General features: G+C 42.3%; 1 protein-coding gene across 1 annotated transcript in view; it reads right to left on the bottom strand.

The window, feature by feature from the left end:
• GRM1 (glutamate metabotropic receptor 1) overlaps positions 1 to 25223 on the bottom strand; it is a 2398293-nt gene that overhangs the window by 162876 nt on the left and 2210194 nt on the right. Inside the window, exon 7 of the mRNA XM_078649207.1 lies at positions 16523 to 17453. Within this exon, the coding sequence (XP_078505333.1) occupies positions 16523 to 17453 (931 nt within the window). The remainder of the gene's footprint in view (positions 1 to 16522; positions 17454 to 25223) is intronic.

Here is a 25223-nt window from a genome sequence, read left to right as displayed (position 1 = left end):
AATTGAAATTCCAGTTTCTCTTTCTTTTAGAAATATCTGAAATAATATATATTTTGTCCTGAAGACGGTGGTGTGAACCATTTCCTTCCACCGAAACTCCAGGTTAACCGATTATTGTTATTATTTGTTTGCTTTGATGAATTTTGATGAATTTACTTTATCACTCATGTATGATTGAATGACTTTGTATTTGGGAGGCATTTGATAATGATGGACTATGTGAGGTCCCTTTAATCCAAGCATTTGTTTTTATATATGTAATGTATATATGAATGTTTTTATGAAAAAAAGAAGATATAATTTGAGGTCATGTAGTGTGACAGAGAATAATTTTAATATTTTTATGAATGTGGGAAATGTTTTTACAACAATGTTTGTAGATGTTGAATTAATTACCATTTAGGCTATTTCTATTCACTCCATAAAAGCAAACTTTGAACCCAAATGTAGTACGGGTGCACAAAAGGGAATTTTGGGGCCCATTAGGATGGCGGGCGGATCGCCCCGCCGGGCTGGTGGTAGCCACTGCTGGCCCGGCGGGGGTGATCCGCCTGCCATCCTTGCCTGAATGACCCCCGCCATATTAGGATGGCTGGGAGGTTCGCAGCAGACAGAAAGACCGTCCGCCCCTTTTCTGCAGATCGACTCGTCGACCGGGCGGAAAAAGGGAATAACATGGTGGAGGTGTCTGCAAGACACCGCCATCCATATTATGATTAGGGCGGAGAAGAGCCTTTCCATGGCGGCAACCTTTCCATGGCGGCATTGCCGCCATGGAAAGGCAAGTGGTTGCTGCTTGTGGGGACCCGTTGCGGGCCCCCTGAGTGTTGGGGGGTGCACTTCGGGTGCACCTGTGGTACCCCCCTACATTGACATGGACCAGGTGGCAGGCACAGCACGGTGCCAGACACCTTGTGCATGCCAATGCACAACGTGCATTCCCAGCATTGTGGCGGGTGGTGCTGTGAGCACCGCCCGCCACAATGCTGGGAATGGGGGATGCCACCATCACGGTGGCAGTGGCATTCTAATTGCAGGTGCAGGACCACCGCACCCCTGGCGGATGGTCCCGCATACCGTTCCACCCGCCATTGTAATGGTACCCTTTTTTGTTGTCTCAGTTGTAAACTACCCTGTCCCTATTGGCTGTACAGGGTGACTCTCCCTTTTTGGAGGTTTGTGAATAGATTGGAATGGCTTAATAAATAGAGTTTACTTTTCCTAATATCAAGTTGTCTCAGAAAGGCTTCCATTACATCCCACTCACAATCTCGGACACCACAACTACTGAAGTAGTGAAAAAAGCTTAAAAAGAAGATAGTTCTTCACCGCGCAAGTTAGGACTCTGAATATTTTTAACAATGCAAGAGTAATATTACATAGATTCTAAATATTGCCATGCAATTCGATGTTTTTCTTATGCTTAATGCTTGTTGAGCGCGGTCATGTATACTAGTGAGTACCAAAATGAGAGCTAAATAGAAAATGATGGGGTCACAGGCCTATTGTAATATGTGGAAATGAGCTGATAAAAATTCACGTACTGGCTCCCTCAAACATTACACAAAGGGTTCAATTTACCTTCATCACACACTACATTACTTTTACTTATGTTGCAATCAAGTGACTGCCAAACTCAAAGCATGCAACAAATTACACTGGGATCAATTCTAAAATGCTGTTATGAAATCTCCACTTTCTGGCACTTATGGTCCTTCCGGAAGCTTAAAATGAAGGTATTTGTTTACTTGTTCCAGTACTCTGGGGATTGGTACATATGTAATATAATAATCATGGCATTATCTGTAATGATATTCTGGGATACTCTGCAGTGAGGTTTATCCTTTTCCCAAAAGATGTGTGAACCCTGAATAATGATACCATAAATATCGATGTGACACAATATCAAGGATACAATATTGAAAATAAAAAATCAACAGGCAAGTCTTGATTTTTTAAACCCAACTCCACATATATGTACCTTAGTTATATATATATATTCGAGGAATTAGGAGTGCTAAGTCTATACATCCCTTACCTTTTGATATTTTGTCCTCTGATATTCTGTCCTCGAATATTCTTGTACTTTGAATTTATTGGGTGACATCACCAATGATATCATCAATGGTATTGTGGAAAAGTAAATTTTGCCATGTTCTGTGTCCCTACGCGTCCTCCATCATATGTTATCTGTGCATGATTAATATGCATATGTTATTCCCCATGTTCGATTAAAGACGCAATTATAGTTGTGTCCACCTCTAGTATGCCAGTTTCCAGTTCTCGTGAATACTACGAATATCAGGCCTATGTAAAGCTACGTTGCCACGTTTCTCAGTGTGCACGTTATTCCATTGTAAAGTCCCCGTTTCTAGGCCTCAAAAGGGCCTGGACACCAGATTCAGCTCCTGTCTCCTGAAGCCTCGCTGAGGAGCGATACAGCCCCCACCTGTATCCTCGACCCTTCACTTACTTCCTGCCTCGCAGTGCCCGGTTCAGCCTGGCTCTGCCTCTGAGTCTGCCAAGAGTATGTTATGATTCGAGTTATCAGTACAGCCCTCCTTCCCTGCATTCCTAAAGCTACTGAATCGCATCAATAGTTTCCGTCATTGTCTAGCCTTTACGGCCCCATGTTAGAGAAATACTGCATTTAATGGTCATTTAATATTCTTCATCACGCACTACATGTAGAATAATGCATGCTCCAGTCTTAGAGTCTGTTCGCCTTTACCCCGATAACATTTGGATTCTATCAACATGTTCCCTAAACATCAGATACTAGATAGGGTTTAGGTACATGTCGCCCTGACTCTCCAGACTTCAGTCTCTGCTCCTAGCACAGAGTTCATAGCCCCCAGCTTCTCCTAGTGATACGTCATTGCCAGTTTGCGCGCACCATCAGGTTAGAGGTCCCGGCTCCTTAGGTAGCCCCCTCCATGGTTTCCGCCCCATTCATGACATATTCTGTTACGTTTGCATCACATGTCTATGTATACGCCCTGTTACACCTCTTTTCACCCTTATCTTTCGCGACTGCTACGCGTCACACCCTTTGCTCCACCCACTGCTACGCCTATTGCAATGTAATGCTATGTGCTTGCGCTATGTATATATGCTCATATACTGTTATTAAAAAGTGATCCCTTGTCCCGATCCGGATCCCGGCAGCGCTGCCAGGGCTTACCATTCTGTTCCTGTGCAGGTTGTCCTGTTCCTGTCCTTTATGCTGTATTAAACCTGCAAAACTCCTACTACCTCGAATCTTGACTCTTATTTATTGAGCTATCTGTTATTCATTTATACATTCAAAAAGAGAGGTATTATTTATTTATTTACCACATAATGGCGCCCGAATAGGGACTTGCCCTTTCCCCATGCGTCGGTGAAGCCACGCCGACCCCCTGACCCTCTGCAGTCGTGACGGAACTCTTCTGCGCACCGGCAGATATTTCTGCTTCAAGTATCCCTCAGGCCCACGGAGGAGACGGAGGAGGCGGTCCAGCATCCAGACGAGACGGTGGAGGAACGCGGCGAGTCCCGACCAGAGCCCAAGCCGAGAGTCCAAGGTCCGAGGTATCCGGAGGCCCACCCGTAACTGAAGTCCGAAGTTCGTCGTCCGTCGTCGTAGCAGTCCAGTCCAGTCAGAGGCCTTCCGTTCTTGCTGCCCGGTGAGTACCGTTACTGGGGTAGTATCTAGACAGGGTCAATTTAATTGACTCTGGTCCGTGGGTTGGTGGTACACAGACCCACAAACGAAGTGTCCACTTCGGTGGATGCGGGTCCTGACGTGTCTCTTTATGAGACCGGTAAGTCTCGTACTGTTTCAGCAGTGCATCTGGTTTCTGTTCTAGTCAGTTCTGTTCTCGAGAAAATTCATGTATTCTGTGTTCCGTATTCCAGGTAGTATTCTGTTCGAACTGTTATTTTAAAAGTTCTTCATGTATTTTAATGTCGTGGTATGAATGGGGAATAAGTATCGTGTTCATTGTGTATTGTATTGTGTCTAGATTACAGTCCAGTCATGCCCTTGTTTTCTAAGTTACGTCAGTTAAAAACTAGAAAGGGTCTGCTGGAAGCAGCAGTTCCTGTCCCGCCTAGGGACAGTCCAGGTCATTTTATGTATCAGAAGCATGGCATAAGTGCCATACTATATCTAGATTTATGGGTAGAGTATACCAAACAGTTAGAAGAGAAGTATAGATGGCCCGTATCGGGTACATGGGATGCCGAGTGCATCATGAGAGTAGAAGAAGCATTATGGAAAAAGAAAGCCAGACAGTCACAGAAAGATGCCATCGAGTTATGGCGCAAAGAATCTCATAAAAGAACCGAAAAAGAAATCAGAAAGTCTGAATTAAGTAGAGAATCCTTGGAACGAGCCCAAGAAAAGGAATTAATCGAGATAGGTGAACGAGTTAAAACCGAACAGTCAGATAGACAGAGGCATGCTCTTATTAAGGGTATGTATCCTCTTCTTGCCGAGGGCTTGCCAAAAGCGACCCCAGAGGCATCCAGTAACTTCCCGCCACCATTAGTTCCGACCAAGCTACGTCACAAACAGACCGCAGCTGATATTTTCATTTCGTCCTATTTGGACGACACAGTCCCAGAATATGCAAATCCTGTTCGCGCTCCGCCAGTCCCTGTAAATCAGGCACTCCCCGTTTCTCCAGACACCGGGGTACCCCTTGCAGTACCTGCTACGGTCCCCCAGATCCAGCCCGCCATACCAGTTCAGCCCGCATTTCAATTTCCTGCCACACTAGTACGAAGAGGATCAGTCGACGATTCTAGTTTAGGGGCCGCAGGAGGAGGTCCTCCTCAGACCCCGCCGCCACATAAGCGTTTAACGTCAGCCGAATTACATGCACAAGCGTCACAGCGTACGCCCAGACATCAGTCTGTAGCAGAAATAAGAAAAGCCCTTAATGAATGCGGCTATGATCCAGTCCCAGGCGAGGATAATATGGCTTTATATTCATTCCACGTAAGAAAGGTGGCCGAGTATCTAGTCACCCTACCGAATATGAAAGAAGATCTAGACAGAATATATCGTTTCATCCGTACAGGGGATGATCCAGAAAGCATTGGCGAAGTCATGTCTCAAAGGAAAGCCGAGATCCAGCTCATGATACTAAAGTTTTTGATTAATTGTTTAATAAGAGAACAAGATTACCCGTCTAAAGATCAAGCCGAAATGAGAACCCTGACAAGGTGGAGTGATAATATAGCCGAGGGTAAGCACAAGACCGTCGGTGCTATGGAGAGTATGTACAAGAAAATCCGTAAAGAAATAATAAAGTTACACGAACAGCGTAAAGCAGCACAAGTAAGCGAGAAAGAAAGTAACTCTGATACTGAAGAGGTAGACGACGAGAATCCCGCAAGAATAGCGTATGTAGGAAAATCTAGATTCCCAGATCGCCATTTACGCCTAGAACACAAGTTAACTTTCCATCATCCAGCACCAGAACAAGGTTCTCTAGAACAAGTGTTTCAAGCTACCGATCACATTCTGAAATCACGAATCGGTTATAGTGAGTTAAGTACTATGCATGAACAAGAACTAGCCCGATCAGCAGTCCGATGGATTACTGATTCTACCACTTTTCCAGACGAAATAGTGGCACAAATGTTTCTGAAAATGCCCCCAGCCGAGCAACGACTGGTGGGTATGTATATGATCCAGCACCTCATTACATTGTATGAGGGTCAGCACTCTGATCCAGGTCCGTTACATGATATCCTGAACGAGTTACTCCAGTATAGATGGAAAGGTTTAGGTACCGATTTAATTAGTGTCATTCTAGAACAACGTCACAAATATAGAACGTTTTTGAACCCGCATTTTGTTCATGTCTCACCACCAGAAAGTAAACCATTTTACATGGAGAGACAGAATCCGTTACGAGAAGTCCACCCAGTTAGAGGAACGGGTGGCGAACTAGAACGAGTGTTTGTTTACACTCCGATTACAAAGATGGAACTCTTAGAGATGAAAAAATTAATCCCCTGTCATGATAAAGATCCAGCAGGGTTCCATCGAGAATTAAAAGACATGCTCCGGATGGGAGAATACACGTATCCAGATATAATTAAAATGTTAAAGGTTCTGCTGCCCGCAGGGGTGTATGAAAAGCTCAAGGAAAAAGAATGGGAGGTGGGAGAGAAAAAGATCGATTGGGCAGTTCTAGAAGCTGAAGACAAGGCACGAGTACCAGGTACCGGTCTTGGAGCGAAATGTAAAGAATTACCTGAATTATTGATTCAAGTTTTACCCAGATTGTTAACAACGAAAAAGGAAGACTGGGATGCAATCTCAGCCTGTAAACAGAAACAAGACGAAGACATTAGTGATTTTTATTCTAGATTTGAGAAATGTTTTAGCATCAACAGTGGCCTCAAGACAAGTAGTGAGTCATACCCTCACCTTTTTGTTACTAAATTAGTCGAGAATTCAAGTCCACCAATTAAAAATCGAGTTTTGAAAGTCGAAAGTACCTGGCAAGCTAATACCCCGTCCCAGATGTTACAGATGCTCCAATACCACCAGAATAGAATCAGAGAAGAGCAAGATCATGAGAGAAAACGTATGAAAGACACGAAAATGAAAGTACTAGTTGCACAATCTGTTCCTCAAGACAGCCAGAAGAGGGGTCCGAATCAAGCCAGTCATCCTGCAGCTCCCGTTAAAGGGAACTGCAATTATTGTAAACAGCCAGGTCATTTTATAAACGAGTGTGCAGTTCTGAAACACAACATAGCTACTGGTAAGACTAAAGAAAGACCACGTCCACCTAGACAAGAACAAGTTCCACAGACTCCTCAGCCACAGAATGCACCACAGACAGTTACAGCACCGCAGCCCATCGCTGCAACACAGCATGTTACACAGCAAATGTATCAGTATGCACAGTCCGAGTATCCAGAGTATCAACCGTATTCATGAAACAGCCTAGAGAGGGAGGTAGGCTTGCCTCTCATCGAGATACCTGTAGATCAAGAAGGTCCCTATGTTCACAGTCAGGTATTAGGGAAAGACAGAAAGTTTTTGATTGATACAGGGGCAAGTAGGACCACCATCAGTCACGCCGAAGTTCCAGGGGCTCCGCTCTCAGGCTCAAGAAATGTTTCCCTTGGATTTTCAGGAAAACCTATCGTAAATGAAATATCAAAGCCAGTTACTCTAGAAGTAGGTCCATTGTCCCGTACTACTGATCTGTTACTTACTAAGTCATGTCCAGAAAACCTATTAGGCATTAAGACACTGAAAGAGTTAGGTGCAGTTATATGCTGTTCCCCAGAGGGAATACGTCTGTTCCTGCGTGACTTTAAGGGTCACTATGTATTACGAGATTTTGATCCCAGATTGTCTAATGTTCCGCAGCATTTATGGGCGCAAGGTCCAACTGATGTAGGTTACATGCAAATCACACCCCATCGTGTGACTCTCAAGCCAGGTGTAGTGTTACCACGAATCAGACAGTACAGATTGCCACCTGAGGCTGTAGCAGCCTTATCCAAAATTATTGACGAGCTCATCGCTCAAGGAGTAGTTGTAGAAACTGACTCCAATGTATGCAATTCTCCGATCATTCCAGTCATGAAACGTACTGATCCAAATGCACCCCCAGTATATCGATTAGTGATTGACCTACGAGAACTTAATAAATGTATTATTCCTCAGTACCCAGTTGTCCCAGATATCTCTTCCCTATTGACAGCCATTGATTCCGAAGCCACGTTCTTTACTGTAATCGACCTCAAGAACGCATTTTTCAGTGTTCCCATTCATCCAGACAGCCAGTTTCTTTTCGGATTCTGTTTAAATGGAAGGAGCTATATGTTCACACGAGCTCCTCAAGGTTTCACAGAAAGTCCTAGTATTTACAGTCAAGCACTTAAGAGACAACTAGACAATATTCACATGCCAACTGACACTGCCCTGCTCCAGTATGTCGATGATCTACTGATCACAGCCCGTTCTGAACGTGATTGCGAGCGAGCATCCCTCACAGTTCTGTATTTCCTAGCCGAGATGGGGCACAAGGTGTCCCCTTCGAAGCTTCAATTCTGTGTCCAGCAAGTGGTATACTTAGGACACTTACTGTCCAAGAGGGGTAGGCAGTTGACACCAGACCGTATTCAGTTAATAGCGAGTCTTCCTCAGCCCAAGACCCAGAAGGAGGTACGTGCTTTTATCGGCCTTACTTCTTATTGCCGACAATGGATTCCTCAGTATGCATTTCTAGCCAAGCCACTGATACAGTTAACGACACAGGAGGCAGCCGTACCGACTGTCCTCCCTTGGACATCTGAACATACACTTAGCTTCAATGAGTTAAAGAAAGCTTTATGCCAAGCTCCAGTTCTAGCTACACCAAACTACAGTAAGCCTTTTACACTTTTCGTCACAGAACGTGAAGGTACAGCATTATCTGTTCTCACACAAGATCAAGCAGGACAATACAAGCCATGTGCTTATTTTTCGAGCACATTAGATCCTGTAGCCCAGGCTCTGCCTGCGTGCCTCAAGTCAGTTGCAGCCACAGCACTAGCTATCAGACAAAGTGATTCCATAGTATTAGGACACTCCCTGACAGTACAAGTTCCACACTCCGTGGAAGTTCTTTTAAATCGAACACAGACCCAGCACTTGACAATTGCACGTTTAACAGGTTATGAATTGACACTGTTTCAGCCACACATAGAAATCAGACGCTGCAACGTTCTCAATCCTGCTACACTGTTACCATCAGCTAATCCAAATCCTGCCACACATGACTGTGTGGAAGTAGTCAACATCACGACCAAGCCAAGACAAGATCTGACAGATATTCCATTACCAGATCCCGACCTGACACTTTATGTGGATGGTTCATGTATGAGAACAAGTACAGGAGAACTAGTCGCCGCGTATGCAGTGACTACCGACACCGAAGTTATTGAGACACATCGTATTGACACCCTGTCCGCTCAAGCAGCAGAGCTAGTTGCTCTGACACAAGCCTGCATACACGCTAAGAACCGGAAAGTTAATGTTTACACAGATTCCCGCTACGCATTTGGAGTCGTACACGACTTTGGAGTGCTCTGGCAGGAGAGAGGTTTCATGACTTCTCATGGAACCAAGATTCAGCATGGTCTCCTTATTCAAGCTCTGTTAGATGCCATACATTTACCGACATCCATTGCTATCATGAAATGCAAAGCACATACGAAAGTTACTGACATTATTTCCCAGGGTAATGATCTAGCAGATCGCATAGCCAAGCTTACAGCTCAGACTCCAGACATTCCAGCTAACATGACACACACTCCAGATCCGACTACATGTATGACAGTTAAGGACCCTACTCAAGATGTCATAGATATCCAGTTACATGCTACTCCCGAAGAAATCAAGAAATGGTCCGAACAAGGAGGGGTCCAGACAGATCAAGGATGGGTGACGAAGGGAAAAGCCACATGGTTTCTCCCCGACTCTATGGTTCAAGTCATTATCAATACTGCACATAGTCCAGCACATTTAGGAGAAAAAGCTATGTTAGATAGTATCCAGAACATTTGGTTCAACAAGCATTTACGAGCTGCAGCCAAGCAGAAAGTCCGTACCTGTATGATATGTTGTCAGTTTAATCCAGGTAAAAGTGTCCCGGTGGAACAAGGTGGATTCCAACCTCCTGACCACCCTTTTGAAGTCCTCCAGATGGATTATATTCAGATGGAGCGATGTCGAGGTTTCAAGTATGTCCTTGTAGTTGTATGCGCTTTGTCCAGGTGGACAGAAGCATATCCAGTCCCAGATTACACAGCCACGACCACTGCCAAGCAGTTGGTTCGTGAATTCTTCCCCCGTTATGGACTCCCTAGGGTCGTATATTCTGATAACGGCCAGCCATTCTCATCAGAGTTAATGAAGCACGTTTCCCTTTTGTTAGGGTACCAGTGGAAGTTCCATTGTGTACGCCATCCTGAAGCAGCAGGTCTCGTAGAGAGACATAACCAGACCCTGAAAATCCGCATCGCCAAAGTATGTAAAGAGAAAGGTGTGGACTGGCTAGTAGCTCTGCCAGTCGCTCTGTTCTATATGCGCATGGTCGCACATTCCAGATCAGGTCTGTCCCCGTATGAGGTCGTTTTCGGCCGCCCCCCTAACATGTGGGGTACTCCTAGACCCCGAAGTATTACCGATGTTTCAAGTAATATGCTGACAGATTACCTAGCTTCCTTGATGTCTGCCCTCAACTCTTGTCGTTCACAGGTTGCCGCCGCATTTCCAGACAATACCGAGGTGGCACCGCATGAAATCGTTCCAGGATCCATGGTCTTGGTTCGCAATTTTGACCGCTCAAGTCCGCTGGAGCCACGCTGGAAGGAGCCCCGACAGGTCCTCCTCGCCACCCGTACAGCCGTGAAGTTGGAGGGTCGCAAAGGCTGGGTGCATCTTTCGCACGTAAAGAAATTTTATGGACTGAAACCCGTCTCAAAGAACATTTCCCAGGATTTGAAGGACTGCCAAAGTACTATTCTTAAGGACTGTCCCGCAAAAGACATTGCTACAAACCCTTCCCTGTTAGAGAAAACTCCACAGCAGGAGTATAAGTTGAAACTCCGGTCTAGTAAAATAAGTCAGCCAGTTTGATTGTCTAAGTCCTCCCCTAGGTGAAACGGTTAGACTGTTTCTGACATGTATAAAATAGACCCCCATAGTGAGAGAGTTAGTCAAAACTCAATCCGATGTATCGTTTTTCTATGTTTCATATTATTTCTCAGTATTATGATTTCCTGCACCAGTTATGCATTCTACTTGTATTTCCCAGTTTCTCATGTAAATAAGTCTGCTAATGCTACAGTAGAGCATACGTTTAGTGATCTGCCTCCTCATGAACTCTCTTACCGCCTCGCTATGCGAAATAATTCTTTCATCCGCATGTTACATTATTCACACCAGACCAGCAATGCCACTAATTGTTGGGTGTGTGGTCGACTCCCCCCTTTCCAGACACCGAAGGGAGTTCTGCCACTTTTTCCTTACCCTTTTTCACATAATGGTTCGTGTGGAGCATGGTCCACGTTAACGTCATCCTCAACAGATATGTCTTTTCTTAACAGTACATGTTTTCCAGACAAGCAAGGTCTTTCCCACAGAACAGGGTCAGATCTAGAAAATGAAGTGTACAATTTAGGTAATTATTCTTCGAATTTCATGGTCCTGAATGTTCAGTCTGATACTACTCCAGACTTACCTGCTATTTCAGTACTACCAGTCAAAGGGGAATTATGTGTCCGAAATAATGGTTCCATACATGTAGGACATAGTGATTGTACTACTATTGTCAAGTATAGTGACAGTGGAAAATCTATTTTCAAAGCTTCATGTCATTCTTATTTTATTTGTGGTCAAACCGCATATGTTCGTCTGCCCCTCGATTGGGAGGGAACCTGTTACATTGCCTTCCTACTGCCACCTGTTTTTCTAGCCCCACCCGACTACCACAGGAATTCCCACCTAGTACATACTAGACACAAGAGAAACCTCCCGATTGTCGATTATACTGAAACTACTCTAGAACAATATATAGATATCAATAAAGGTGTCTTCCCTTATTTAGGTACAGTTGTGAATAGTAAACTGATACGTAGGTTAACCAGAACCCTTGAAGCAGTAGTAATTGAGACTACTTCTGCTCTAAGTAATTTAACCGAAGAACAATCCTTTATGAGAATTGTCGTGCTCCAGAATCGTCTCGTCCTTGACGTCATATTGGCCGATAGGGGCGGGGCCTGTAGAGTCATCGGATCTAGTTGCTGCATTTTCATTCCAAATAACGCGCCGTCTGTTTATTCAGCTATAACCAGACTTCATAAAATTGCCCATCTGTTACACCAAAATCCAGGCACCTGGACATGGTCCGGTTGGTTCTGGAATATAATTTCCGCCTGGGGATGGAAAGTCTTGTCCTTTCTAGGTATTGCAGTAGCGATCATATTTAGCTGCTGCCTCTGTATACAATGTGGCCCTGCGATTTGCGGCATCTGTGCTACCTCTTGTATTCCTAGTCCCAAGCCCCGTTCTAAAACCAGTTCCAAGAAAATTCGAGACGAGCAAATGATACTGTATGAAATGATAGATGGTATCATGAATATTGATGTTTCCTGAAGGAAACGTAGTGACAAGGAGGGAATGTGGAAAAGTAAATTTTGCCATGTTCTGTGTCCCTACGCGTCCTCCATCATATGTTATCTGTGCATGATTAATATGCATATGTTATTCCCCATGTTCGATTAAAGACGCAATTATAGTTGTGTCCACCTCTAGTATGCCAGTTTCCAGTTCTCGTGAATACTACGAATATCAGGCCTATGTAAAGCTACGTTGCCACGTTTCTCAGTGTGCACGTTATTCCATTGTAAAGTCCCCGTTTCTAGGCCTCAAAAGGGCCTGGACACCAGATTCAGCTCCTGTCTCCTGAAGCCTCGCTGAGGAGCGATACAGCCCCCACCTGTATCCTCGACCCTTCACTTACTTCCTGCCTCGCAGTGCCCGGTTCAGCCTGGCTCTGCCTCTGAGTCTGCCAAGAGTATGTTATGATTCGAGTTATCAGTACAGCCCTCCTTCCCTGCATTCCTAAAGCTACTGAATCGCATCAATAGTTTCCGTCATTGTCTAGCCTTTACGGCCCCATGTTAGAGAAATACTGCATTTAATGGTCATTTAATATTCTTCATCACGCACTACATGTAGAATAATGCATGCTCCAGTCTTAGAGTCTGTTCGCCTTTACCCCGATAACATTTGGATTCTATCAACATGTTCCCTAAACATCAGATACTAGATAGGGTTTAGGTACATGTCGCCCTGACTCTCCAGACTTCAGTCTCTGCTCCTAGCACAGAGTTCATAGCCCCCAGCTTCTCCTAGTGATACGTCATTGCCAGTTTGCGCGCACCATCAGGTTAGAGGTCCCGGCTCCTTAGGTAGCCCCCTCCATGGTTTCCGCCCCATTCATGACATATTCTGTTACGTTTGCATCACATGTCTATGTATACGCCCTGTTACACCTCTTTTCACCCTTATCTTTCGCGACTGCTACGCGTCACACCCTTTGCTCCACCCACTGCTACGCCTATTGCAATGTAATGCTATGTGCTTGCGCTATGTATATATGCTCATATACTGTTATTAAAAAGTGATCCCTTGTCCCGATCCTGATCCCGGCAGCGCTGCCAGGGCTTACCATTCTGTTCCCGTGCAGGTTGTCCTGTTCCTGTCCTTTATGCTGTATTAAACCTGCAAAACTCCTACTACCTCGAATCTTGACTCTTATTTATTGAGCTATCTGTTATTCATTTATACATTCAAAAAGAGAGGTATTATTTATTTATTTACCACAGTATAGACAGTGGTATAATGCCACACTTGTGGCCTTATCTGCGTTGTCTATTTTTTGCTTGACATACAAAGTCACTTTGCACAAATTAGGAATTTCTGCACCTCTAGCAAGGAAAATATCGATAGTGATGTAAAGGATGTTCATCAGACTCACAGGTCTTTGCTCATGCTGTGTTGAAAGAGAGCGAATGGGACAGGCTGTACAATTTACATCTGTAGAACACACTGTTTGGTTGCCCCTGGCCTTCACAAACAGCAAGAAGAGAAAACACTGACTAGTCTAGAGCATTTTACATTTTTAAATGTGGACTTTTATAGAGACCCTGAATTTAAGAAAATGTTCCTCTCACTCTTGGTTGTAGAGGAGAAGGTTCTAAAAATGAGCACTCACAGTCTTTCAATTTCTGCTTGTCTTAATGGTGATTGTGGAGGAAGGGCCATATCACAATGGTGTTAGAGGGTCATCCAAGTGATCTATCATTGATTATATTATGCAGCTGTGTCTCTGATCAATTCCACATTGGATGCTTGTAATGTGTTTTATGGAGGTCAACCCAAACTATAAATGGCTTGATGGCAGAAGACTTAAAAGGTGGGAATTAGGGCAATTCTACTTCAGAAATAGGAATCAGTTGTGCAGCACAATGGTACTCATATTTTTTCCTCCCAGTAAAGTCTAGAGTCTTGTGCAAGATTTTGACCCTGGTGCTTCAATTTCTATATGGAATGGAAGCATGCTTTATAGCTGAGAAACTCAACAGGTCCTAGTTTTCTGGAGTCATGTGTTCAGATAACCAGCTTTATCTGGTAGTCCCCTGTCCAGACATGCCTTAATAGGAAAAAGAAGATTTTCAGACAGAAAATCATTGAACTCTATTGGCAGTTGCTGTACTTGTCTCCCAATTTAGCCATTCTGGAAAAGCTGGTTGTGCAACTAACATAGTCAGACGCTCTCCAGTTTGCAGTTTTGCAATGCGCAGTTAAGATTAACTTGGCTGTGTAAATGATACAAAATTACTGAATGAAAAAATAAAATAAAATAAAAGAATATACAATAAAATGTAATTAAATATGATTGTTATTGAGTTAGTGTTTTAGTGCTTAGCTTAAAGTTGACTTTCTTTGCACCTCGACCTGTACCTATTAATTATGCCCAGAAGTGGAAAACTCTATACATATTTATAATGTCTCGTTACTTGGGTTGTTTAGTTAGTCCTTTGATACGTTGTTAGACAGGTCTACTACATAATTTTAAATATTGTAATCATTTTCACTATCACATTCCCAACCTTTCACTGAGCACTATCCCTGAGCACCTTTATTCACTTTGGTACGTTGTAGCAACCATTGATATTGTGAATCATGGATATATTCATACTATAAACTTCTTCAAGGATAAAATATTGTTGTTATCATTTAATTTAAAATGTTTAGTTTTTTTTAAAGCTTTATCTCTTAGAGACACTTATTGGTCAGTTGGACCACCTGTTGTACATATCACTATTGGCCCAGGTCCATCTGCATACTGGGTTTACCCCACTGTTGTGTAACAATTAGCTCAATGTGAATGCAACAGTTAACTAAGGTAATTACTTTGAAAGTCTTCAGTGCTGCAGGCATGACATACATGTCCTCATAGTTAGGAATTCAGTGCTAAGGCTGTGAAAGTCACGTGCCAATGTTCCTACTGTTAAATCCCTTGGTCCATGTCCCAAAAGACCCCTGCCACCCTCATGTTCTGTAGTGGCAGTAATATTGCTACTTTTGCAGTTCCAGCTACACCTAAACCAAATTGACACCGTGGGCATACTGACATAATCAAACCATGCTGGCATTATGACTAGAGACATTTGGCTTCTGCATTAGGCAATGGAGGTTTCACTTTCTCATTCTACCTTCCCCCTCCTTTCTTCTCTTCCATCCCCCGTGGTCCTACAAAGTCCCATTTAGAGCTCCCTAATAGGATAAGACCCCCAAAATAACACAATGGAGAGTTGAAATTCAATTAGAGACTTAGGAATATTGTTTTTAACACACACAATGGGCAACTTCACTGGCCTATGGTTAGCCTTGACCCAAATCAATGTGTTGCTTTGCCTAGGAGACAGATCAGACGTTTTATCACCCAAAAATATGTTTGGGAGAGCTTGATGTCCATTGGAGTACCAGAGTGTAGAAGTACAGATTATATTCATGGCTTCCTTCCTTGGTACGTTTCTGCTCCATAGCTGAGTATCTTTCATATTATCCACACAGATGAAAGAGCCTCAGTCACCATAACTCCTGCATCTTTCCCCTTGTTCATGCCCTCACACTTACAGGATAGTCTATTTTTCTCCAGGGATGGGCTAGCCAATGCAATGAGTTCCACCTTCTGCAGGTCTGGGGTAATTATGGGTCTTTCTCTAAAAAGAGAGGCCCATTATCGCAGTTGAACTAAACAAACTGCAAGACTGCAGCAGAAGCAGGCCCATATTCCTTCCTCAGTTGGGGCAAATACTTTATAACTTGATCCAATCGTCCATGTGATACTGAATCTCTGGTTTCAAAACAAAATATGTGGAAAACACAAATATGTCGCCTCTGATGTCCTCGCTGAGAGATGGAATTTGAGATACAGTCCATCAATATGGTTTACCAAATGCAGAACTACTCAGCAGAATAGTGACATCATTAAAATGATATTGACGTTTTAACACAGTGTAATAGGAATACACGCAAAGCAATTTGTTTTGGTTAAAAGAGACACCTTGGAAGGGTACTAAGGATTACTTGGGTTGTATTTGACTTGTTGAGTCACAAAATAGTTTTCTGAGAAGCAGTCATAATGCAGGGTCCATTCATCTACTATGGTCATTTGCAAACAAACATGCTTATATGCTCCTAGACTTCCACATTTTGAGACATTGAACATGGAGATATTTTAGGAAGGTTGTCTCCCTCCTCAGTATTGCACCACAATGGGGATTTACAGAACCTCCAGCGAATCCCTTTTGACCTTCAGCTGAATATTTTCATGGATCTATTTTCTAGGCAATTCCTGAATAAAAATACAATGCAAAGTTTTAATTCAAACCCAACTACTTGGATTATTCTGTAAGAAGAACAACATGCTGCAACACTTACTTTGTTTTCGCAGAAGCTGGCTTCTTTCTTCGAAATATGCTCAGGAAAGTATTGGATCTGCATGGGGTTTTGCCATCGCCCACATGCATGCGCACCACATCCGATGTAGTGAATGCGCTGCGGACATTCCTCTCTGGCTTAGCAATTATAATATACATTTTAGGAGTGAACATGCACCCCAGGGCCACCGTCACACTCAGACTAACTGCGAAGGAAGTGGTGATGATCTTGTAGTTGCTTCCAAAGTAGATTGGAACAAATGCCAGCCAGATGATGCACGTGGTGTACATGGTGAAGGCTATGTACTTGGCCTCGTTGAAGTTGGCGGGCACATTCCGTGTCTTGAAGGCATAGTAGGTGCAACTCATGATCAAGAGTCCATTGTAGCCCAGTGGGGCCACCAGCCCTAGATTGCTTGTGTTACAGATCAGGTAGACTTCCTTTATGCTTGGATAGGAGAGAACGGGCATTGGGGGCTCCATTACAATCAAAGCAATCAAAAGTGCCAGCTGCATGCCGATCAGTATGGAGGCGATGACCACCTGGGCCCAAGCACTCATGAAGCGGGGCTTACGTGTGCATATCTTCTTCTTGCTCCCAGCGAGGATACGGGCAATGCGATTGGTTTTGGTTACCAGGGCAGAGTAGCACATAGCTGAGGATAATCCCACTAGCAGACGCTGTAGGTAACAGGAACCAGTTGTAGGTCTGGCAATCAGGGTAAATGGACAGATGTAACCAAGAAAGATACCAGCAAGTATAATGTAGCACAGTTCCCTACTGGAGGATTTCACCACAGGGGTGTCCCTGTAGAGGACAAATATTAGGGTCACAAACATGGTGACCAGGATCCCCAGGCAGGAGAAGACCACTGCCACAATAGACTCTATATTTCTCCATTCCAGATACTTGACTATAATTGGTTCACAGCCTGTGGAACATAGAAAAAAAGAGTTTTTGTTAGTATCGGTACACCAGAGACATTACATTTTTAAACCTCTGCCCAGATAACATAGGAAACAATTACAGGGCAACACCCATTGCATAGCCTATTATCAAAACAGGAAACCATTCATTTAATTGATTTTTCTTCGAGTAAGTGCTGCTTTAGTAACATGTTACAGCCAACAGCACAACGTGATTGAGGCAGACATGATTTACACTTAAAACCAATAAAGGGAAATGAAAAACTAACCACAACCCTCATTCAAAGCTATAGCATCTACTACATGTGACTAGTGTTCTCTAAACAAATATAAACTCTGATAGTCACAGGACAGTAACCTGTCAGTGGGCTCCCTAGTATTCTGCTATTTAGGTGTTACTCACAGAAAACAATGCTGGCTTTGAGTGATTTTGATAGCAATTGATTGGGTATTATGTGGCAGCTACTAATTGAGCGTACATGCTTCTGCCTCAGTTCGATTCAGTATGCCAAGGTTGGCTGATTGGATGTATTTTATTGTAAACTTGATCAAACATCCCAGGTCTTTTTTAGCAACCACAAGACAAATGCATTGTCAGTTCCAGTGTGTCAGTGGTGTCATCTCTTCTCCATCCTGGGTACCTTCTAATGACTACGTCACACATCGAGCTTAGTTTTTCACATCTTTATTCTTCTGCATGTAACTGTGAACTCAACATTCTAAACCAGCCTTCAGTGCATTTCACTTTAACACTTACATCACAGTCCTACAGAGTCAATCAGGAGCCAAAAGGGTTCCGTCATTTCTGACTTGCAAGACACTACAAGTGGGTGCCGCACTTTGATTATTTATTGGTGCTGTTTTCCCAATATTTGTCATAATGAACACCAAACAAGAAAAAAAAAAAAGTAACTCCACCATGCTGGCATGCATACAAAGTAGCAGCACAGAGTCAAGCAAACAGGAGCACTCAGATAGAGGCACACAGTGACCCTCACCATAGGCAGAAAATGACACAAGCAATAACCTATGCCAATGTACATTATCACAAGTCACCATATTTGGAAACATGCACTACAGTGCTTGGCATCCTGAAATCCCATTGTAGAAGCATGAGCTTATTTCCTTATGGAAAATAAAGGAGTGGATATATAGGAATCAGGTTACTAATTTTTTAATAATAAAATAGAAGGGGTTAGAATTAGATAAGGATTGTGAATAAAAATAGGTCCAGGACCTTTTTTTATAACCTGATGTTATTATATTTTTGTTTAGATGTTTTTAAATTTGAAATCAATGTCCTGAAGAAGGAGATGATATTTTGAACACCGAAACACCGCGTCGACAATTTGTTTCAAAATAATTTCATTGTTATTCTTTAAGTGTATATTTGTTTCAAAAGAAATGTATTTTTATTTTTATTCTTCAAATGTATAAGTTTTATTAAATAACATGATTAAGTGTTTTTAAAATTTTGTATTACGATTATTGCAATGTACTGGTGAACAAATAACTAAAAAAATATATGTTATATTTCTTACTCCTTTGCATAAGTTATATGTGACTCGCCTCAATTGTACAATCCCAATTTATAGGAAAAATGTTTTGTAAATTTGGTAACCTGTTTAAGCCTTGACCCCACCTCAATCCCCTTCGACCACCTGAGAACAGGGATTATAGTGGAGACTATCTCCTTTAAAATATATGATTAGGAAAAGGGAACGTGTTGCTTTTTTAACTGATTCACCCATTCCTTTTCCATAAAAGGGTATCTCCCACTTTATATTGAGCATATTTCCATATTACATTATAGATGTGACCTGACTGGTACCCTGTTATTATGAAACGGCATAGCTGTTCATAGTAATAATTCACTATGGTTGAGTTGTGTCATCACAACGCCTGCTGCCAGAGCAAACAACCAGCACGTAGAGAAGGTCGAGGAACAGAACTGCTTCTACTATTTAAATAGATAAAAGCGCCAGTGTTTCCAGCTCTTCTAAACTGCTTTCCTAAAATTAAGTCATTAGTAGGAAGGAGGCATTCGCTTTAGCATATTTTTGCAGTGCTATACTTAAATCCAAGAAAAGCAGGAATCTCTGTGCCTGTTACCACATATGCCTATAGCTCTTTTTGAAAGTGCCTTCTGGTAAACTGCGTGCATTATATTTTCACAATAAATTTCTGATGGTATGTGCATGTGTTTAATTTCTCACTACATTTTTCCGTATAATTGTAACTATACTCATTCACATGAAAGAACAAGCAACCAAGGATTTAGGCTTTTAAAGGGAGGGTTTTTTAAGGAATAAAATATCCTCTAATCTACATTAAAAGAAAAATGCAAGACACCCCAGAGTTACATGAATTTATAAAGGATTTTTGCATTTAGTCTTTATCTTTCATATGGGCACTGTAGTCCCTGTGATTGCAGTATACTAGTTTAAATGTACAGTAGAGAGTACGGTATCCCTCGTATAATTTGCTGGTCAGACACCGGAGCACGTAAGTACAAAGTGCATTCGTGTAAACTCTGGTAGATAGAGAAACAAGCAGCCAGATAGCTAGGGACATGCAGATATAAACAATTTAATTACCCATATTTTGTGAGTGTGAGTGGGGCACTGTATTTTGCTAGAACGTGCTACTATTTTATGTGTCACTGCCATAGAGACACAGGCGGACATTCAACATGGAAAACTGTCCAAGGGATGGAATCCCAAGATGGAACTACTAGCAGGTGACAGCCAGTGGAATACCCATAAGCAAGTTGAAAAACCTATCAACAACTTGGCTGCTTCCTGATGTAAGGGCTAGAGCTGCAAACAATGGCAAATAACGCGAAAAAGGAGAGTAACAAGAATAGTTGCAGAGTTAATGATGTTTAACACATGAATGTTACATCTGGTCTGGTGCTAACTCACCCCCTGTCTTGGCTGAAAGGACATCCTCCAGTTCACAAACCTCAAGCTGGAAAAGTTGAGAATCTTATTTTGTACTTTTTCCCCAACATTCTGAATATATTTCTGAGACATTTGACGACATTTAAATAAACAGTCTACAAGGGTAAATTATATGTAAATGTGCATTTTCAACTGTCACCAGGATCGGCAACTACCAGAAAAATGTGTGTGAATACTTACACTTCCAGAGGTGAGGACCCCTCTTTCCTGCCCCTAAGCCTAAATGTAGAGATGTAAAAAAAAGTCCTGATGTTGTGAACCAAAGTGCAGATCTTGTTATCACAGTTTGTTTTCAATGTGCAGCTATGCCACACTCTGATGCACAACAACGTTTGTGAATTGGCTACCCTGTCTCACTCTTCAAGTTCCTCCAGTACTCCTTGTCAGTTATCTGTAGGGAGAAATAGTGTCTGGTCCTGTAAGCACAGCACTGCAGAGTGAGGTGCACTGACAGGTATGGATGTGATGCTTAGAGGATCAGTTTGCTGACAGCTTTCCACTTAAGTGTTAGGATATAAACAATAATGCCTGGTGCCTTCCAAATGAGTAGGAAACCCACCCACAACCCCCTCTGTAGCTTGCCGCTTACTTGACCTTCCCCAGGTCAAAGGGATGTACTGCAGATGGGAGAGCACTAAAGCAGGACTCAAGCAGACAAGGGTAGGCCTTAGTCCGCCTCCATCAAATGGGCAACAGAGGGAGGAACTATATCAAGGACACAGAATTAACACCTTAAAAGCCATCACTATCGGAATAGTAATGGTAATGTTTTGTCCATCATGATAAGATCCCGGCAGGACTTGATATTGACTAGATAGAAGAGAACAGAGAGGACTTCCCCTTATCCTCATAGTATGTGAAAAAGTCAACTTCCATGGGAGCCCAAGACTCACTCCTTTGTTATCTTCCTGATGTCATAAAAAGGGAAAAGGAAAGTAAACCCATCTGATGACTGTCAGTTAGCAATAAAAAGCATGATCATGCCTCATAGATAATTCACTGAAAATTGAGGGGGCATAGATCTTTACTGGGGGAAACAACCAGTGAAGCTGACAATGGGACATGCCAGGGGAACAAGAGAGGTAGGGTAGGTGGCAGTAATACAAAATCCTTTAGTTATTGTATTTTCTACACATGTAGTCGGCAATTCTGTCAATCGGTTATTCAGTCAGGTGGAAGACCGCATGGACTTTGTAGGAGGACATCTTCATTACTAAATAGGATGCATTTTTCCTAGCAGCGAATATTTCCACTAAACCATACAGGGGGGCAATTGATTGGGATACAGAGAGTTCTCCAGTCCCTGCCACAGACAGCTCAGGTCTGGAAGGGAAAGGTTGACTCCATTGTAATGCATAGGATTTCACTCTAATGGTGGGGCCGTGATCAGGAATGTATAAAACTGATGTTAATTGAATTTTAGATGGTTAGTGGAGATGTCACACACCTTGCAAGGTGGATGCTTGTTAAACCCTGATGTATTTCTTCACAAGTCTATACTACAGGTCACAATGCATTGTCAGGCAAATATGGTACAGTATATCAGGTCCAATGAAGTGACTTTGAATGAGCAATAACACATATTTCTTAGAGTTTTATGTTACCTGCTGCTCGATTTTATCAGTAAACATTGCTTCTCAACCAGCTTGAGCATTAACATTCCAATTTGGCATGCAATTGTGAAATGATGGCTCCAAATATTTCTGATGTAGGGTCATGGATTTTGAATGATGGGAGACTAACATAGTTGTGGGGAGGAGCTATGGATGATATTTTCCATTCAGGATGCTTAATGATACTGGTAACAAAATGACATGCTGCAGCTAAAACACTTGAAACTTGCAAAAGATAATAGGTTCAAATCACAAATTATCTCAGGAACCTGAGTTGAACTTAGTTGTGCAAAATGAGGCAGCTGCATACATGATTTTCAAGTCCTAAATCAATTTGTTGAATTTTATATTCTTAAACTGGATTTTTCAATAGAGAAATTCAGCTAGTCTGTTGGAAATTACAGATTTGCAAATGCAGGGTTAGAAGCAGTTTTGTAGGTATTTTTGAGTGGGCATACCAGTGAAAGTAGGTGAACCTCCTGAAACCTGTACATTTGTAGATGTTTATCTACCTGTTGCAAGTATTTTCCTACCTTGGAGACAAACGTACTGCAGCTAAAGGTGGCAGTAATTCCACCTTAATGGTAGGATAGTGTGGTTATCCTTTCGCTTTATGTGTAGTTTTCTTCACTGACATAAATATTAATATCACTAACTCATGATTTGAACAACTGCCTTATGGTAGCCACATGCTATGACCAGCCAATTATTGTGGCCAAAAGGTAAACCACAAAGGATGATCTAGAGTCTGGTGGATGAGAATAACACCGTAGGGAACAAGTGCATGGCCATATGCAATCAGGATAAAGATGATTTCCATTAAGGAATCTTGAATAGCCCTCAGACTTATTTTTTAATGGTCTTAGATATTATAAGATATCATTAGCAGTTGTCTAAGACGGGCCTCTCCGATATAAATCCAGTAAGGCTGACTTTTTCCAATCTACATAAAATACATTTGAATACCACAAGTGTTTATACTATTCATTCGCATAGTAGGTAGTTATCCTGAAAATATGCTATGAATGGAGTCCTCGGGACCTTCCTCAGGCACTTTGATCCAAAATATTTAATGAATAGTTGAAGTTGGTTTGTTTAACTTAGAAAATGTACACACAGATACTCGTTGCATAATGGAGAGTGGTAGAGTTTTGTGACCAACTGCAGGATTAACGACATGTTATAAATTTCTCCAACTACATTTGTATTTTTTTCCCAACTAACAAAGTTTGCAACAAGATCATTAGCGTCAGATACTTGGCTCAAATGAGCATAACTGCAGATTCACTCTTTCCACACTCCAAGTATTTTGTATCCGCTACTCGAGGTACATAACACAAGACCTTTCTCTTTTGTCTTATGAACATTCAGTCTACAAGTTTCTAGGAAACCTTAGAAAAAGAGCAAATACAGGGAATGGTGAAACAATTCCCTGTTTGCAACCTTTCACTGCAGATGTGCACTTTTCTTGATGGTAGTTCATATCATGCATCCCAAGCTACTCTGTTGTGTGTCGATTTAGATACCGTGTATAGGCTTCCCAATTCATGCCCTTATATAGGTACAATTCACATTGCCCTTATTTAGGCATAGAAATCCAGCCCTTATTCAGACTTTGCTCATGCTAACCAAATACAGGTATGGTCAACTACATCCGTTCATCTTCGTAACAACGAGTTCTTGGAAAAACAGACTCTTAAGCCTTTAGGACTTCCCCTTGCCTGGGTATTGACTTCTCCAAGAACTCATTTATTATGCATGAACATCTATTCCATAGGGGTTCATTCATGACGTTCATATGCCCGTCTTGTACGTCAATACTGGCATTCCTAAACACCCTCAAGGTATAAATATACCTTCAATTGCCATGGCAAACCACGGTGCGGTTCGGCTACCTACTTGCACGACGCGGCTTGTCACAGCAAGTTCGGAAGCAAGTCAAGTCCCCAACAGATGCACGACCAGACGCTATCATCCTCTTTGCAAAGAATCCAGCTCCAGTGTTTCTGACTCCCCTTGCGGTGTATTAGAGATCGAGTCCCTGAAAAGAGATTCCAACCTCTCTCATTCTAAGGTATGGAGCAGTCTAGAACCTAGAGAAACTTTTGGCAACTCTTGGCAAAACTAAACTTAAACTAAATTAGACTATAGCTAAACAACACCTACTTCTTCCCTCGTGCTACATTTAAGTTAGGTAGAATGGGGTAGGATTTTTTTAGAAGCACCAGTTGAGTATTTTAGCCTGTATTATTTATGTATGTATTTTTATAAATGTCATAGCTACAGACCATGCTATTGCAGTATTATTTTATCTTACTGCTAACGCTGTACGTATTATACTTCGCATTCTGTCTTACGATTGTAGCAGTTCATATCTCTTGCATGAGAAATACGACTGTTCAATAAACCCTTTTAATGAAACACCTGTCTCTCTATTTCTGTGCAACTCTGTAGAAATGAAGCATGCAAGATTAACTGAGTGAAACTGTTATCTATTGTTTCCACGATTCTGAGACTGTTCCGATTCTGAAGGGAAACAAAGTTGTCATGTTTATGCAGTTGTCAGAAACAAATCCCTTCTTGTTCATTTAAGAAGTTTCTAGTGACCTCTGAGTTAGCTGGCACATACAAGTAATTAAGTTTAATGTACTCGATAGAGACATACTGACCTCAGTCCTATGTCAAAACTATAGTGTATATTATTCCAATGCGCAGGGCCTATCAGGGCTATAGGAACTACATTACAACTCTTGTGAAGAGGATGGGTTAACTCATTCACTTGCTTGCTCACTGGTTTACTCATTGAAATACTCAGTAAAGATTTCCCTCACTTTCTCACGAGTGAGAAGAATATATTGTGAAGTAAGCCATTTTTCTCATACAGCATCCATAACATGGCATTGGCAGAATATTTTACAAATAATCAATTAGCTGTAAAATGAACGTGCTGGTCTCTCATAATGAAAAGGTCATGATGATGAATGTCAAATCACTGGTAAGCAGGGTGCAGCATTTTGCTGTCACATATCCCTAATGCAGCCATTTTTTACCCTGATTAATCGTAGTGGATCCGGTTCTCTCATATCCACACGTCCCGATCTCTCCTGGTACCCTTTTTAGAGCTCTCCCAACCCAGCCAGCACCTTCATCTTCCCTATTGGGGTCTCCCACCTTTGATCCTCAGGGACTCCTTTCAGGC

Source organism: Lissotriton helveticus, chromosome 6 (assembly GCF_964261635.1).
Source record: "Lissotriton helveticus chromosome 6, aLisHel1.1, whole genome shotgun sequence".
Classification (NCBI taxonomy): Eukaryota; Metazoa; Chordata; class Amphibia; order Caudata; family Salamandridae; genus Lissotriton; species Lissotriton helveticus.
This window is presented reverse-complemented; position numbering and strand designations above follow the sequence as displayed.